Genomic DNA, 17,355 nt, shown 5'->3' with positions numbered 1-17,355 from the left:
CTTTGACTGTTTTTAACCCTGAAGTCGGTGCGGAGGTGTGGGGGTAGAGTAAGGGAAGCGTGAATGTCGATGTCCCCAAGGACAGTGGCAAGGACTGGCACAGGACAGAGTCATGGGCCAGCAGTTTAGAGAAGTTTCTTGGAGGTCAGCATTCCGTGTCCATGCTGTGCCGAGCGCCCCACCTGTCCTCAGAGCCTGGCATCTGTGACACAGCTCTGAATGGTTTGCAATGCTGAGGGGGTGGCCCTGAGGACAGCAGAGAGGGGACTGGAATCCAGAGACATTCTGGAAAGAACCCACAGATTGTGGCGCTTAGTCGTCTGCGTGTTAGGGCCCCAGCACCTGGTTGCAGAGCTCTGCTCCCTGGGACCCAGATGTCCTCTGCCTCCCTGTCCTTGGAGCTCTGGGAAGGTCTCTGTGGCAGTGTTGTCACCCAGGGCAGCCCTCGGGAGCTGTTGAGGGGCGAGGCTAACCATTCCCGGGCTTGAGTGTCGCTCCTTGGGTTCCAGGTCGGGCTGGTGTACATGTTTAACCTCATCGTGGGCACAGGGGCGCTCACCATGCCCAAGGCCTTTGCCACCGCCGGGTGGCTGGTCAGCCTCGTCCTGCTGGTGTTCCTGGGCTTCATGAGGTAAGGGCAGCGGAAGGCTGGGGCTGGAGCTGGGGGAGTCTGCCCTGCAGTCCCTATGTCTCTTCATTAGCGGGGCCTGAGTGGGAAGGTGACTGACTGCATGCATTAGGCACACGTGTCCTGAGCAGGACCCAGAGAGGGGAGTGGACAGAGGCCTCTCAGAGCACCCTGTGAGTTGAGTCGAGACACGATGAAGCCCCGGAAGGTCCTGAAGTTTCGTGTGGTGCAGATCCTCTTCCCGCCACTCACCTCTCTGCCCCATACTTCACCACCGTGACCCCCGTTAGGGCGCTCAGAAAGCACCACCCTCCCCAGAAAAAGAGGGTGATCTGGGAAGAGAGTTTGGAGTTTAGAATCTACTTGATATAATCCACCAAGAAAGTGAAGGCACAGTACACCAACACACGGGCCACAATGGAGCCACCTGCCTGTGTCCCCTGTGGTCCACCCCGCCCCCACCTTCAGGGCACTGGTTGTGTGGGACCCAGCAGCTGTTGCCTCAGTGAGGGAGGCCACCAAGGCTGTGGCATCTGTTGACATCATCTGCACCGGAGGACACAGGTGCAGAGCCGCGCTGACCTCAGGAAAAGGGAGACCAGTGTTCGCCCCAAGCTGTTTAGGGCAGGGATGAACTCATGCCTCACATTTTATCAGCAGTGCCCCATATCCTGGGGCCACCCAACCTCTGAGCTCCTGGAAGAGAGGAAAAGATGGTTTCTCCACTCTAGTCTGACTTCTTGGCAAGTGTCTCCCTTGAGATTCGGGCCACAGTAGTAGAAACTTATTTTACTATTAGGCACATTATCCTGAAAGCCAAAGTACTGCCAAAGAGAAAGGGGGACGGGTTCCAGAGCCACCTTCGTTCTCCAGCCCTTGGCACTGGTGTATGCAGTTGGAAGCTGACCACTGCCTGTGTCCTGCGGGGAGAGGTGAGGGCTGCCTGCCGTCCTTCCAGAAGCCCCCTGTGAATTGGCCCCCTCCCAGCTCAGGGCCCCTGTTGGGTGCGGGTCATGTTGACCCGTGTTGCCTCCACCCAGCTCGTGCTCTCCCTTGAGCAGTTTCCCTCCCATCAGCCTATGTCACAGCCCCATCCTGTGTGTCAGAAGTGGATCCTAAACGTAGGCAGCCACAGAAAAGCAAGCACGCGTGGCCTCGAGCATGCACACACTCCTTACCAGGAAAGGCCCGTCTCAGAACTTCTCTAGGGAACAGTTCTCAGAAGAGAGTGCTGGGCTTGTTGGTCACGCCACTTCAAACTCCTGCAATCTCTCTCTGCAATTAACACATGCCTCCCCCTCAGCTTTGTGACAACCACCTTTGTGATGGAGGCCATGGCCGCAGCCAACGCACAGCTCCGCTGGAAGAGGATGGAAACCCACAAGGTGTGTGTGTCCCTGTCCCCCCCCCCCCCCCCCCCCGCGGCGGTGCCTCTGTTCAGTCGTGTTCCCTAGAAACAGTCTCAGCAACCCGTTGCTTTCCTCTTGATGTGTGAGGACTCTGTCCACAGTGCTGCTCCAGGAACCTAGTCCCAGGTCCCAGAGCTGCAGCGTGACAGCCGCGTACAGTCAGAAAACACAGGCAGGGCTGCCCTCACAGCGCTGGCCCTCACTCCACACGCTGAGCCGCTCAGCCCTTGTCCCCAGGAACTATGCTATGTGCTCCACCTGTTGAGAGTTTCCTAATTAGACACCTTCTAGAAAGAGAACAAAGGGAATGACCCCTGCCCAGGTTTTCTGTACAGCCATGTGCTCATTCCTTCTCCTTGGTTTCTCCTCTTCTTCTCGTCCACCCACCACCTCCCAGGAGGAGGAGGACGACGACTCCTCCACGGCCTCCGACAGTGACATTCTCACCCCGGACAGCTACGAGCGGGCAGAGAAACAGCCCATCCTGTCAGTGCGTAAGTCTTGGGCCTCCCGACAGGCCTCAGCTCCTGGCTGATAGGGCTCCCTTTCTTTCTTCATGGGGAGAGCCCAGGGAGTCTCCCTGCAGACGTTCTTTGGCGTTTTCTGCCTGAGGGTGGCAGTTTTGGGGTCCCAGGCACAGGCCTGGCCCTGCTGGCTCACCTCTTGCTAACTAACATGTTTGGCCTGTTACTGGTCTCTGTCTAGCTTCCCATCTCTCCTGCCATTTTTGTTGTGTGGTACCAGGGTGCTTTACCATTGAGCTACACCCCCAGCCCTTTAAATTTTTATTTTTAGGCAGGGTCTGCTAAGTTTCCCAGACTGGCCTCAAATTTGCAATCCTCCTGCCTCAGCCTTGCAAGTTGCTGGGATTACAGGTGTGCACTCCCCTATTATTATGGAAATGACCGAATGCCTGGTTCTGTGCCCTGTGCGCACTGAGAGAGCTTCAGTGAATGTGGTCCTGGCTCCACCCTCCCACCTCACCCCTATACACACACACATGCACCCTCGTCTCGCAGTCTCGTCCCTGCTCACCCTCTCCCCTATAGAGAGCGTCCTTGAATTTTCTTGTAAAATGTAGACATGGGGCTGGGGCTCCGTGGAAGAGTGCTTGCCCAACATATGCAAGGCCCTGGGTTTGAGCCCCAGCACTGGAAAAAAAGGAAACCTTAGGAAAGTTTTTCTCCAGAGCCCGGGATCCTTGGGGATTCCTTATTCTGGGACTTTGTGGCACTCAGTGACAGTGCTTCTGGTGAAGAATCACCACCTTTCTTGTGCTTTTGGCTCCTCAGAGAGACGCACATCTCCCAACCTGTTTGAAATCACAGACCGGGTGGAAATGGGACAGATGGCCTCCATGTTCTTCAATAAAGGTAATAAATGCTTATTTGGGGGTGGGGTGTGGGGAAAGGGCCAATGGTCCTTTACTGCAGGCCTGAGCCTTATAATGAGGGTTTCATGTCACCTGGGGATGAGGCAAGCCATGAGGAGGGGAAGGTTGTCAGCCTGCGGTCAGAGCAGCTGCCGGGTGCCTGCCCTGTGGACACAAATTTCCTTGGATGCCCCTGTCCCTCTGCGTGAAGAACAAAGAGCTGGCTACCCTGGTAGAGGCAGGGATCCTGGGCAGCTGTCCAACAGGGGAAGCCATGGAGGGGGCTGGCAGTTTGTACCTCTCCCAGCAGTTGCTTCTGACTTGGCTCTCTGGCCTGTTCTGGCTGAGACAACACCCTCTGACAGTGGTAGGCTTTGCCACAGGCATGCCAGGGCATGTCCTCCCAGTGGCCAGCAGAGGGCGCCAGGAGCCCATGCTAGAGCTGGTTTGGGCACTGGAGCCCCCGCGAGAGGAGGCGAGGCTCTCCCTCTGGCCCTGCCTGCTCCTGGCTGGCAGTTGGCAACAACCTCCAGAGATCCGCCCAGCTCTGGTGTTGGGCTCTGGGGCCTGCCAGTGATAACAGCATGTACTTCCATGGCTAATCTCGTTCTTTGGGAAAATGAGCTATTAAGACTTTCGTTTTTAATGCCCGAAACTGTTAGTTTCCTTGACAGTCAGGCATAGACTCAATAAATCCTTCCGCTTACAGCTGTCCTGGAAGATCTTGTACCCCTCTGTCAAAGTCCATATATGGAGTGGTTGCCCACCGGTTCTTGTGTGGCCCTGCTTTACTCAGAGCTGGGGGACTGTGGAAGCCAGTGTCTGCTTGCCTGCCCTCAGGACACTAAGCACTCAGTCTGTCATTGGTGGTGCGATTTGGTGGCTGGTCCAGGCGAGGTGATTGTTGGCCCAGGTTGCCCAAGGTCTAGTTCCACTCTCCCTCCTGGACAAGCCTCAGAGGATTTCCAGAATTCATCAAAACCAGCTTCTCAGCCGGACGTGGTGGCTTACACCTGTAATCCCAGCAGCTTGGGAGGCTAAAGCAAGAGGATCAAATCCAGCCTCAGCAACTTAGCACAGCCCTAAGCAACTTGGTGAGACCCTGTCTCTAAATAAAAATATAGAAAGGGCTGGGGATGTAGCTCAGTGGTTAAGTGCCCCTGGGTTCAATCCCTGGTACCAAAAAAACACAACAATAACAAAGACCCTGTTTTCAGCCCACTTCTGTGTTTCTCCTTTGCTGCACTTCTGTCACTCCCTGTCCCACCGCACTGAGTGAGCAGAGGCGTTTCCTGTCCCTTCAAAATGCAAACCTGTAAAATAAGTCACACATGGCGGGGAAAGAAACATCTTTTAAACCTCATTTCTTGGTTTCGTATTCTGTAATCTGCCTTGATTTCTGTAAGAATTCTAGGAACCAGTGGTTTGTTTTGTTTGTTTGTGGTGCTGGGGATGGACCCCAGGGCCCTGTGCATGCTGAGCAAGTGCTCTACCACTGAGCCACATCCCAGCCTTTTTCATTTGATCTTGAGACAAGGTCTTACTAAGTTGCTGAGGCTGGTCTCCTACTTGCCATCCTCCTGCCTCAGCCTTCCAAGTAACTTAGGATTGTAGGTGTGCTCACAGTGCCCAGCTAGTGGTTGGTTTTATCTCTGCTCCTGCCCCATGGACCAGACTCCTGGTTTATTCAAATCTAATAGAAAACAGCATGTTTGTGTGGAGACAGCCCCATACCTAGAGAAGTCTCCTTGTTGTCCCCTGAAGGGTTTCTCAAGCTCCTCACTGTGGACGTTGGGCCACATAACTCTCGTTGGACCTGTCCTGAGTGTTGTGGAGCAACACCCCGGACTCCAGTTGTCAGTAGTACCTCCTAATTGTGTCAATCAAAACAGCCCTCAGACATTGCCAAATGTTCCCCCCAGGTGGGGCGGTGCAAAATCACCTCTGCTCTGCCCTGTTCTTAACTCACAGATCGTCAGAGTGTCGTCTTCACCTTTGGCAGGGCGGCCTTCCACAAAAGGCTCCCTTGGGCTCTCCACTCGTTTCTTGTAATTAGAAATGCCAAGCATAGTCTCTGATGTCCTCTCGGGAAGTTCATTGATCCTCCCACTTTGTGTCTAGTAATGAAATTGTATTGATCAGGGAGGGCCAGTGGCAGTTTATAAACAGCCAACACTGGAGTCGTCAGCAGGTGGCAAGAAGGGAATGGGGAGGAGACGATGCCTTCCCACAGAGAGCAGAAAGGCAGGCTGGAGCCAGCTGTCCCCGGAGCCTGGGGCGTGAGTTATAGGCAGCCCCGGGGCCACTGAGCTTGGACATCAAGGCTCCCTCTGACATGTCAGTGAAGGACACGCCAGCTAGTGTGCTCAGAAAGCAGACGCCGGGCGCTCGTGGTTCCTTTAGAAAATCATGCCTTCCTGGTCTTCTCCCCCAGAGTCCTAGGAGCAGAGCTGACCTCCTAGGAGTAGCATGTCCTGGGCTTTCCCCTGGGGACACTGCAGGCTCTGGTAAGCCACAAGGATTGGAAGAGAACTGTCACTTCATTTTTCTTTCTGTCCTCAGAGAAGCCAGCAGCTTGAGACCAGTGACATCAAAAACTTGAGCAATAGTCTGAGCAAGAATCTGAGGCCAGCTGTCTGGGGCCATAGCCTTGGGCTGGACAGCCCCGATGCTGTTTTCAGAGCCTCTGCCCACCCCAGGCTTCCTAGCTAGAATCCCCTGTGGAAGATAGCCAAGCATGGTGGGACACTCACCGTAGGAGATGTCCAGGGACTTGCCAGGGTTGGAATGTAAGTCTGATGGAATTGGGACGTGAGCCCTACATCCCCACCCCTAGTTCTCTGTGGATGGAGCTGTAGCACACACTCCTGGAGTTAGCACTGTCCCTTGCCGGCACTGCTCGTAAGGAAAAGGAGCCTCTTGTGAGAACTGTCCCTCCCCAGCACACCAGGCCACCCTGGGCCAGCAGATGCAAGGTCATCAAATCTGGAAGGAGGCACTGGGTCTTTGGAATTGAAGGGCTTTTTGCACTGCTGATTTCAGCCTTAAAGGCTGAACTTTTTCCTGTCAGCTTCTCTGTGCTTCGGTTCTTGCTTGCAGTTTCTTGTCATAGAGCCCTGTGCTGGCTGCAGAGGGAGCCCTGGCCCAACACACGTGGGCATTCAGGCTCCTGATCAGGTGTCGTCCCCACCCCACACACACCCAGCCTGTCCCCAGGGCGACCATACCACACACCAACTTTATACCTGTCTTGCTTCAGAAACCCTCTCACGTGCAGGTCCCAAGCCAGTGTGTCACCTGCCAGTGTCACAGTGTAGCCCACCAGCATGAGAAATGACCATGGAGCCCTCTTCCCCCCTTTTGTAGAAAATAAATGGCTTAGAGAACTGACTGCTATGGAGAAGGTGGAGGTTCTGTGTCAGAGAAGAGTACAGTGTCTCTCCAGCTCCCTGACCATGGCTTTGTTGCTTTTAGTGGGCGTCAACTTGTTCTACTTCTGCATCATCATTTACCTGTATGGGGACCTGGCCATCTATGCTTCGGCCGTGCCCTTCTCTCTCATGCAGGTGACCTGGTGAGTATCCCCTGCCCCTCATGCTGGCTGTAACCAGTGGGCCACCTCAGCCAGTCAGGCAAAGTGTCCAGCATAGAAGCCCCACACCAAGGAGGTCCCTGGTCCCCAAGGAAAGTGGATGTCCAGGGCCCTTTTCTACACACAGCATGGCCAGCTGTGCCCTCTGAGCTTAGGAGACATGTCCTGCATTGCTGTCCCCTTCCCTACCCCAGGAAAGATGGCTTGGACTCCCACTGAGCGCTCCTGAGTCATAAGGAACAAGAGGGGCAGGTCCTAAAGATGGTTTATGGGAGTCATATTGTGGAGGGGTGGCTCTGTCTTTGCCAGCCGAGCAGGGACACCCTGATCCCAAGCCTGCCACTGCTCTTCATCAGCAGCACCACTGACAATGACTCCTGTGGTGTGGAGACAGACGCCAAGTACAATGACACTGACCTGTGCTGGGGGCCCCTGCGCCGAGTGGACGCCTACCACATCTACCTGGTGAGTGTCCTGGCCAGCCCAGGGTCGCAGGCCGCCCTGAGAGGCGAGCTCTGTAGGCCACCTTTTCTTGCTGGGAAAAGTGTTTCCCCAGAGGGGAGCCTCTGCCCATCTCCACACGCTGGCCGCATGCTGGGGCTTGGCCCTGGCAGAAAATGGATCATGTCATAAGGCTCTAGCTCCAGAGCATCCTGATGACCAGGCTTAAAAGTCAGATGTGGTTTGGACTTGGCATCCAGGTCCTTGTCAGCTCCAGGACCAAGCACCACTGTGGCCAGAACACAGGGTTCCAGGGACACTCTTTGTAAAGCTCTTGAAGAGCGCCTCTTTAAGAGGCCTCCCTGCTTGACCTTCCTCGGGGTCAGCTCAGGAGCACAGAGGCACATGCTGGTCTCCTGACAGGCAGATAACACTGATCCATCTGATGGTGGCCCTGACCACAAACAGCCTCTGCAGACAGGAAGGATCCCTGTGGACAGGGAAGAAAATGAATCTCCAGGCTCGTTCTTGATTGCTTTGTGCCGTGGTGTATGGGGGCAGAGCTGGGTGATGTGCCAGAGGGGCCTCGAATAATAGGACAGGCACCCAGGGGCAGCAGGTATCTCTTCCTGCTTTGTGGGCAGGGCTCAGAAATGTTCCCCTTCAGCCTTTGCAGAGTCTGTTAATATTCTCTGCTTCCTCTTGGTCCTCTTCAGCCCCGGTGCAGACTTCGTGGACTAGATGACACAGTTTGACAAGTGGCCACTTAGCTGGTTTGGAGGGGAAGAAGAGGCCAGGAGCAAGCTGGGCAATGCATTCTAGCGGTGGCCTTTTGACTTAAATACTCCCATCCTGGCAAGGTGTCCTCAGGCCTTGCAACAGTGTTATTTGGGTCTGATCTTGTTCATCCCAAGTGCCTTCCCTGCCCTGCCCTGTAGACCTGCTGAAGGGGCCTGCCCCTAGGCCATGGGAGAGGTTTGCTTGCCTCTGTGTTTCTGGAGCAGTGGGTCAGTGGTCTCTGCTGCTCCTCTTGCACATTCAGCTGTGCCTTGGAATTTGTCTTGCAGTAGAATTGTCTTTGATTCTCCCATGACAGGTCTGGTGGGAATCTGGTGGCAAGTTAAATTGTCTGGCCCCTGAGGGTGTAGGGCCAAGTCACTGGAGGCCCAACCGAGGACTTGTTAACCTCTTAGCATTACAGCACCTCGTGATTAACAAGATCAGCTAAGGTATGAGTGCCTGTGAGGTCCTTCTGGATCTCCCCTCCCTCTGCATGTGGGCAGGGGAGGGGTGGAGGAAGGGCTCCAGGGGCTCCAGGAGGAGTGGCAGCAGCTGAGGTGGGTCTTTACCGGGAAGCTGCTGGAGTCTGCAGACCCGTCCCAGCGCACTCCCCCACGGCAAAATGGACACGGAGCTCTGTGAGTGTCTGGGAGAGCTGCTGCCTTTTGCTTGGTGAATTATTTAGAAGCATTATTATTGCCTTGTTAAATCGTTCCTATGAACCTCCTACATGATGGAAGCTCCCTCACTGAGTCTCAATAACTCTGACTGCATAGGAGGAAGCCCTCAGGAAAGCAGACAAGCATTAATTACTGCCGTCGTCTCCCAGATATTGCACTTATAACTCATAAAGCTAATTGTCCTAGTGCCTGTAGATGCTCCAGAGCTGGGAGGCCAAGGTGCAGGTCCCAGTGGAAAGACTTGTGACCCCCCAGGAGCCTGTTCCCAGGACTCTTTTGCCCCGTCGCCCCTGTTGCCCCACACTCTCTCTCTGGCTCCAAGGAACTCAAGGCAGAGGGCCTGGGGTAGTCTGGGAAGTTGCTTTACAGCTTTGCATGTGACTTCAGGGTCCGTGGTCCTGCAGAACAGCAGAGCCTTCTGACCCCAAGTGCTGGTGCCTACATCTCTCTGAAGCTCCTCTCTCCCTTGGTGAAAAGTTGGGAATGGGGTGTGTCAGAGGTGTGGGTTTCCTTCCTCAGACCCGAGCCCTCCTGTAGTGATGAGGGCAGGGCAGCTGGATTCTAGCAAGTGACCTCTTTGGGTCCTCGGAGGAGGAAAGCCATCCTTTCTTTCCTTGCCCTTGGTCACTCACACTCAGATCGGCCATCCCTTTTGGAACTCCACCATGCCTCTCTCCGCCAACGGTTTCTGATTTTTCCGCTAGCCAAAAATGCTGGACAGGGCCGCAAGGGGGTAGACTTAAAACACCCTCCTCCCACACAGTCATCTCTGTCTCTGGTAATATACCTCTGCCACGTCTGCATATTTTAAATGACCCCTTCTTCATTGCTATCCTGGGACAGTATGCTCTGTGAGATGAAGATACAGGCTTGTATTGTGGCTTAGTTTTCAGAAAGTCCCCTGGAAGCCATCTCTCCAGTCTCCAGGAGCACACAGACGAGACTACCTGGGATAGGAAGTGTCCCTGAGGCCAGGCTTTTCAGGAAGGGAGTTTTCTCCACCAGCAGCTACTAGTTGCCTCCCAGAGCTCTTGACCTTAACAAGTGGAAATTTCTACTTCCTCTATTTGCACCATGGACCCCCTTCTGCATCCCAAGATTCCCAGTGCAGCTGGTAGGAATCAGTTCATCCTTTCCTTCCCCTGCAGTAGCCACGGAGCAGGATGCTGTGGGGTGGAGGGTTCCGAGTCACCTGCTTTACATGCACTCTCGGTGTCCCGCAGCAAGCTGGGCCCTGTTATTATACCTAAGGGTTTCAGGACCTGCTTTCAGCTGCCCTCGGGTTCTCAGGCCCCCGGCACTCACCCATCCTGCTCCTCCAAAGAAAGTAATGGGAGGGCTAGGGCCGGGGCTCAGTGGTAGAGCACTTGCCTAGCCTGCGTGAGGCACTGGGTTTGATCCTCAGCACCACGTATAATAAACAAATAAAATAAAGGCATTCTGCTCATTTACAACTACAAAAAAAATTTTTTTAAGTTCTTAAAAAAAAAAAAAGAGGAAAAATAAAAAAGAAAGAAAGGAATGGGAGGTTCAGAGCCTGAGCTCTTGCACAGGCAACCCCGCCCCAGGCTGGGAGCACCTTGGGCTCTTTCTACAGGGCCATCCAGCTCTGATGGGAACAGAGTCAGGACTGGCATTTTGTTCCTTCCTCAGCCATGGTGCCCAGAAGCCAGGGACCCATGGTATGGTGGTAGGAGTGTGTGCAGGGTCTGCCCAGAACTCAGGCCTGAAGTGCTGCTATCCCCTGGGGTCAGGGCGCTGCCAGCACTCCTGTTATGCTTCCTTATTCCTGCAGATCTCCCAGCCTACCGTTCCACCCCTAGCCCAGATTCCATCCCTCCTCCTGGAGTATCAGAAGGAAGCACACAGGGGTCCTAGGGGCTCCCTGTGTGCTGTCAGCTTCTCACCTTTGGAGAAAGCTGGTGGCATCCACCACTTACAGGTGGGCAGGGCTGCTGGTCACAGGCAGCCCAGCCGGCTCTAGCCCAGCAGAGCTGCGAGCGCAGATGGCAGAGCAGAGCTTATCCTGGCTGGAGACCCGGCCACAAACTGGCCGTATTGAGCAGGAGGTACCTTGTTGGCTGCCTTGGGACAGGACAAGGTCATCCTGGTTTGCTCCCCTGCCTTGAACTCAGGAACTGTGAGGTCCACCTCTGGACACAGGTGACTTAGAAGGGGATGCAGCCTGTAAGTGCCTAGCAGGTACCCTGCCACCTCTGCAGATGGAGGGCATCTTTCCCAGGCTCCCTCTGGCAGCCCCTTAGAGAAGAGGGGTAGGGCGTGGGAGAGTCCTGCCCACCAGCTTCTTCATATAGGTGTAGGCCACCCTGAGGTTCAGGCACAGGGCAGCATGGAAGATGTCCCTTGGTGAAGGGCCCAAAGACCATGTTTTCTGCTTCCCCTTGGCTCTGACTCAAGCTGCAGTACTGGCCTTTGGCTACAAAATTCCAAACAGCATGCAGCCCCCCTTGTGAACCGCATGGTTTCTTCCTAAAATAGTACTACTCAAGAAAATATCCTCTTTCTAAAGGGGTGGAGACGGGAGGAGCCCCCCATGGTGACTAGTCCTCCTACCTGGGCTCGTGGTAACCACGACGTGGCATTTCTGATTCAGGCTTCCCAGCCACCCAGGGTGTGGCATCATTTCCTTGCACAGTGGGGAACACTGAGGCTCGGGAGACAGTGGCTTCCTCTGGATCCCAGAGCTAAAGCCCTCAGCCTGGCCCTTGGGGCTCTTGCGGGGTCCTCTTGCCCTGTAAAGCAGTCTTGGTGCCCGCGGCACATGCAGGCTGGTGCTATCTGCACACAGAGGTTGGGGGTGGCAGCATCTATGTGCCAGCCTCAGAGCCTGACATATGCCAGGGGTTGGGCCGCTGCTGCTTGATGTGGCCTCTACTGAGTGCTCTGCGTCTGTGTGCCCACCTGTGACTGTGCTGCGCCCTCTCCTTGATGTCCTTGCTCCCAGACAGAGAAGTGGACTTCACTGGTTATTCATGTAGGATTGAAAGTAAGCGCCTCTTCCCAAGGACATTCCCTCCCCTGCCATGGTCTCTGTACTTTCAACATCAGCCACTGTGCCCCAGGGCTGTGGCATCTGCTAATAAGTGGGTCACCGCTGCCATCCCTTGAATATTTATTCTTACCAGTTCTGGGGCAGGAGGTGGCCTGGAGGACCAGTGAGGAGGGAATCAATATGAACCCACACGTCTTAGGAGCAGTGTGACGGCACAGGACATGGGCACTCCGGGGTTATAGTGTTACCCATCATGGTGTGGTACACTCGACCCGTTTTCAGTGGCCTGTTGCCCCCAGAGCAAACAGGTGAACACCACCCCATATCTGTGCACGAGAACCTGGATGGGCCTGGTGAGAGTGGAGCGAGGGCCCTCCCCAGGGCCTCTGACTCCGTCAGTGGAGCTGAATCCAAGCGTGGGTCTGGGGGCCCTTGCCTGGAGCAGGCACTTCCCTCCCCTGTGCGGTGCCCACCCTCCTGCCTGGTGCTAAACCAGAACAACTCAGTCTGGTGCTAAATCAGAACAACTCAGGAGGGCATTCCCGGTGCCTGGGAGGGGCTGAGGTCTAGGCACCAAGTGCCTCTGTGAAAGCATGGTGACCTCGTCGGGGTGCTCGGGACTGCCTGGGTGCCTGGGACTGCCTGGGTGCCTGTCTTCTCTGCGTGCCTCTCCCTCCCCGCGTGCCTCTTGTCAGTGCTTCTCAGCCAGCTCTGGAGGCCCTGGAGAGGAGGGTGTGCTCTGCCACCTGGGGAAGGTGCCCCTGCACACCCAGATATGACTCAGGGCAGGAGCTGAGGTGTCTTCAGTGCGGCCCTGAGCCTCTGGGGAGAGGGGTCTCCAGGTCCCCCACACATGACTGAGCCCCTGCCTGATAGCCCTTGGAGATAGGGTCTTGAGGAAGAATAAATCTCTTCCCCACTCCCCAGAAATGGAGGCACCTGCCACAGGACAGAGCTGGTGCCTGATACCGAGTGAGCCCCAGCCTCCAGCAGCAGCCGCGCTCGCTGGCTCAGATGACGGACTTGGAAGGATTAGCTTGTCTCTTTCTTTTTCAAGGAAATCAATAACACAGGGACAGGCCTGTTTTTTCTTCCTTCCTTTTTTCCTGGGAGCTGTGTCTCACTGGGAGTAGCCGCTCCCACCTCCAGCCCTCTCTAAATGAAATTCAGGCTCCCGAGCCAACACCTGCCTGGGGACCCCTCGAGCCCTCACCCAGCCACATCCCCCACTGCTGCCACTGTTGTCTTGGTGCAGTCCCCAGCCCTCCTGTACCTGCCCGCTGCTGCCCCACCTTGCCCAAGACCGCACCTCACCTTTCTGAGGACACCTGGGTGACACCTTCTTGGGCCACCTTGTGACTGCCTCCCCTCCCCCACCCCAGCCTTTGGGTGTTTGGCCCAAGCCCCCGCCTCCTGCTAGTGAGAGGACTGTGGTTTTTATTTTTAATGGAGCTCTCAGGGTTCTGTCAGCTGGCATCAAGCCCACTGTCCATCACGCCCCACGTCCTGCCTCTGCCGTGGCCAGCACCTGATGCGCCAGCTCAAAGGACAATGCTTAGTGCCCGTGCCGCCGCCTCCTCTGGAAAGTATTAAGAGCAAGCCTGGGCGCTCTGGGCTCTCGGGGAATGGCCGTGGCCTTCCCAAGTTGCTCATCCTTGTCCTTGCCGTCCCTCCAGTGGACGGAGACAGGAAAATGGACTTGTGTGCCATGACCTTGCCCTGTGCACACCCGGCACACTCAACTCTCAGCCTCCATTATGTGAAAATCCAAATGTGTAGAATAAACTCGGGGGGTAATTATTTGTTACAAAGTTATTCCCTACTTCACAGAAGGACTCCCTGCAGGTCTCCCTTAAGTACTTAGCTTCATTTAAGAGGTTTTCTATGAAAATTAACCGTTTGTAAAAAGACCTTCAGGAGCCCATCTCTTGTGTGAAGGGACACATAACATGCATTCATATGCACAGGGACAAAAGCCCGAACGAAACCCAGCCTGTGTAGCTGGAGAAACAGACAGATGCTGGGCTGGGATGGGCACCGGAAGCAGGCCACCGAAGTACAATAGCCCAGGAGACCCCACCCCACCCCATGGATTCCTGAGCTGGGGAAGCTGCGGCACTGTGGCTGTGGCGCACACCCTCCATCCACACTCATGCTAGGCCAGTTGGTTGGGAAGTTTCCAAATAGGTCTCCGTGGGGAGTGCTCATCCCTGCTGGGGACCTTCTGCACTGTGCTTTTTCAGGCCCATTTTTATACACACTTCACATTGATCCGCCAGCCCCAAGCTTGACACTGAGCCTCCTTGTTTGTGAGCAGAGCAATCGGCATTGAAAACCTGGAGCAGATTTCTTTCCAAGCCTCCGGGCTGAGCTACCCCCTGTCCTGTGTGTGTGGGGGTGTGTACATGCACATGCATGTGAACGTGCCTCCCGTCCTCCCCTGAGAAGCTGGGCCGTAGGCATACCCTGAAACAGTAGCCCACTCAATGCTGCGCACCCTCCTCCCCTTCCAAGATGCCCATTGCTGGGCAGAGAGTTAAAAATGATTTCATGTTCTTTAAAGATTTTAAAGTTGTTGATTTCAGATCCCTTCCTGCCCTTTTAACTTTTAAACCCACTCATTCACCCAAAAACATACAGAAAAGAACTGTAGTCTACAGAACCCAGCAACTTCCCCATAATTCCGGAGTAACATGAAATGTGCTTGGGTGTTTTGTCTGTAATGAAAACTATGTGACAAGCTGGTTTCCTGCTCTGTGTCTGCTTCTGTCCTGCAGATCAGTCCATGGCACTTTGTGGCCCTGCTGGATTTGGGGAGGCTGGGCTGCTCCCTGAACGAGGCTTACTTCTGTTACAGAAGGCATATTGCAACCAGAAGGTTCCATGGCTCTGCAGAGCTCCAGGGCCCTGGTATTGATGTTTTAATTAAATAAAGCACTCCAGAATAATAACTGCCATCCCCATAACCAGAGTCCCTGCCCTGGCACTCGCCCTGCATGTTGGCTCACAACACCTGTATGCAGGGAGGAGCTATCCTTGCACCATCTGCAGTGCACCCTGTCTCTGAGGAGGCAGAAGGAGCCACAGGACCCCAGAGGGCTCACAGGCAGCAGAAAGATGTGTATGCATACACGGGAACAAAGGGCGCGACACAGAGCCAAACAGTTAAGGTGCATATTAATGGTGCCATGTGATTAATTAGCACGAGCTCAGGAAGTCTTGTGGATTAGCAGAGAGCAACCAAGGTACATCTTAATCAGCCTTCAAGCGTAAGGGAGGTGCTGTGAGTGTCACTGAGCCGATGCCAGATGAGAGTGTGACTCTAGAAGGAAGGGTCATGAGACGCTGAGGCCTGTTTAATTGGCATGGTGAGAACTTCCTTAGCCCTGGTTTAAGACACCCTGGAATCAACACCTAAGATGCTCCTGGGCAGACAGGAAGCAGCAGTGCCCATCTCTGCACAGGATGTTTTCAGACTCTGAATGTCTTCAGGAGGAAAAGGGTACCACCATATCTGTTCGCTGGTGGCTGCTCTGTTCCCTGAGGCCAACAGGTGCTTCTCATGCTTCTGTTGGAGGTGCTTTCGGCTTCCCCCATAGCTCACAGTGCATCTGATGCTTGGGAGGCTCCAGACCCCACAGTGTGCCAGCACCCCGTGGAGGGCATCTCAGGCTGGCCACAACTCGGGAAGGAGCTGGGGTTGTTAGTGTAATTTCTTACACCCAGCTCCACAGCGCTCATTAATCAGCCAGTTGATGTGCCGTCTTCCCTCCTTCCCCGCCTCCAAGGTTGCTCAGTTCCTGTCTATTTTGAGGTCAGACGTCAGCAGGGAAGGGGAGGAGCCAGCTTGGCCCGTGTGCTCCTCTCTGCAGGGCTCCGCACTCTGCGCACCTGACTTCCCTCCTCCCTCCTCCCTCCCTCCCTCCAGCTCCAGTGTGGAGCATTCCCACCTCTATCCTCTTCCTGCTCAGAGAGCATGGAATGAGAAAGGGAGGCTGTGGAGAGCCTGTCAAGTGATCACCTGGCCCCTCTCATAGAGGGCAACACAGGGCATAGCCCTGCCTCCTTCTGTTCCCAGGGGCAGACAAGTCCCAAGAGCAGTCAGTTTCCAGCTGGTCAGGGGCTAGGCAGAGCCCTGCAGGCCCCAGGGCTCCTGCGTCGCCCCCCTGCTATATCTGAGCAGGTTCCTTCCTGGCATTTGGGCATCCAGGGAATGAATGCCTTGTTCCAGGTGGCCAAGGGGCTGGGTGGACTGGTGGCCCAGAGGGCCCTGTTCTTCTGTCACTCTGGACACAGCCCACCAGTTCCTCTGGAGTCCTCTTAGACTTAAGACCTGTCAGGATCAAGGAGACCTCTCGCCTGGCCCTGCGGTAGCTCCTTGGCCCACGGTGATTTGGGACAAAGCAGACATGGCCAACTTCTCTCATGGATGAAATCAAAGTGCCTGTCCTCCCCACTTCTTTACATCTGGTGTGAATAAACAAGACCAAGAGCTAAACAGTGACAGTCAGTAACCCAAGTCCAAGAAGTTTCAGTCTTTGCACCTGTTACTTTGGCCAGGAGAGCCAGGAAGAGAGCGGTAGTTGCAGGTGGGGTGTCCCTCACTCTGCCTCCCAGGAGGCCTTGAGAGGACCAGGATGGACATTCTCACTCCTCTGTCCCCACAGGATGGGATCGAGCATCCCTGCATTCTCCCCTCACCTGCTTCCCATGCCCATCGTCCATGTGATCAACGTCCCTTTTAAATCTCATTAGAACAGAGAGGAGTCCAGCTCTTCCTTGGGTCCAAGCTGCCCCTTCAGCATGAGCATTGCCCCAAGGTCATGGAGATCGTTTCTGTTACTCAAGTCTTTCAAGCCTGGTTTTAGGGACCTCCAATTGAATTACTCAGAAGTGCTTCTCTGTGAGGCAGCCTGGATTCCTACAGCCTTCCCTCCCACCATTGCCCACCTGCCCTGGCCTGTGTCCCCCAAGGACACTGGCGCCTACACGGCTCTGGGCTCTTGGCGAGCCTTGGCCTCCCTCCTCAGCCCCTAGGCCCACAGACAGCCCTGTGGGCCAGTTCCAAGCCCTGCTGGTCCCACCTTTCCCCAGGGGTCAGGTCGTTGCCCTGGTCCTCACCCTCAGAGCAGACACTCCCCTCAACAAAGGTTAGGGGAGCTCCATCTTTGTGGGGCTGATGTGAACAGAAACAGAGCTGTCCATGCGCTGTGAATCACCACAGCTCTCCACCCAGCTCTCCCTCCACCGACTTCTCTTAGCACCTGATGTGTGAACAGGGAGTAATTAGAGCAGGTGCCGGCTCCCCGCCTTCCACAACCTTGAGCACACACCCCCACCCCGGCCCACCGCAGCTCCCAGGTAAGGCCCCCTCCTGGCTCAGGGTCGAGCCTCCCCATCTTGCCACCTGGACCTGCTGGTGCTGGGTTCCATCTCTCCG

At 55.2% G+C, this 17,355-nt stretch overlaps 1 protein-coding gene across 5 annotated transcripts in view; it reads left to right on the top strand.

Annotated features, from left to right (window-relative positions):
- The window catches only part of Slc38a12 (solute carrier family 38 member 12), a 51,373-nt gene that overhangs the window by 6,638 nt on the left and 27,380 nt on the right, over positions 1–17,355 (top strand). For 3 of the 5 annotated variants that reach the window (XM_076869834.2, XM_076869833.2, XM_076869836.2), the window contains 6 exons: positions 510–631; positions 1,932–2,013; positions 2,435–2,531; positions 3,330–3,410; positions 6,884–6,983; positions 7,358–7,466. In XM_076869834.2, coding sequence (XP_076725949.1) covers positions 510–631; positions 1,932–2,013; positions 2,435–2,531; positions 3,330–3,410; positions 6,884–6,983; positions 7,358–7,466 — 591 coding nt within the window. Of the gene's footprint in view, positions 1–509; positions 632–1,931; positions 2,016–2,434; positions 2,532–3,329; positions 3,411–6,883; positions 6,984–7,357; positions 7,467–17,355 lie in introns of all 5 variants that reach the window. The other 2 variants (XM_076869835.2, XM_076869838.2) reach the window with 2 other exon arrangements.

This window comes from Callospermophilus lateralis, chromosome 11 (assembly GCF_048772815.1).
Source record: "Callospermophilus lateralis isolate mCalLat2 chromosome 11, mCalLat2.hap1, whole genome shotgun sequence".
NCBI classification, from domain to species: domain Eukaryota; kingdom Metazoa; phylum Chordata; class Mammalia; order Rodentia; family Sciuridae; genus Callospermophilus; species Callospermophilus lateralis.
The sequence above is the reverse complement of the archived record's forward strand: the minus strand, read 5'-3'. Positions and strand labels throughout refer to the sequence as shown.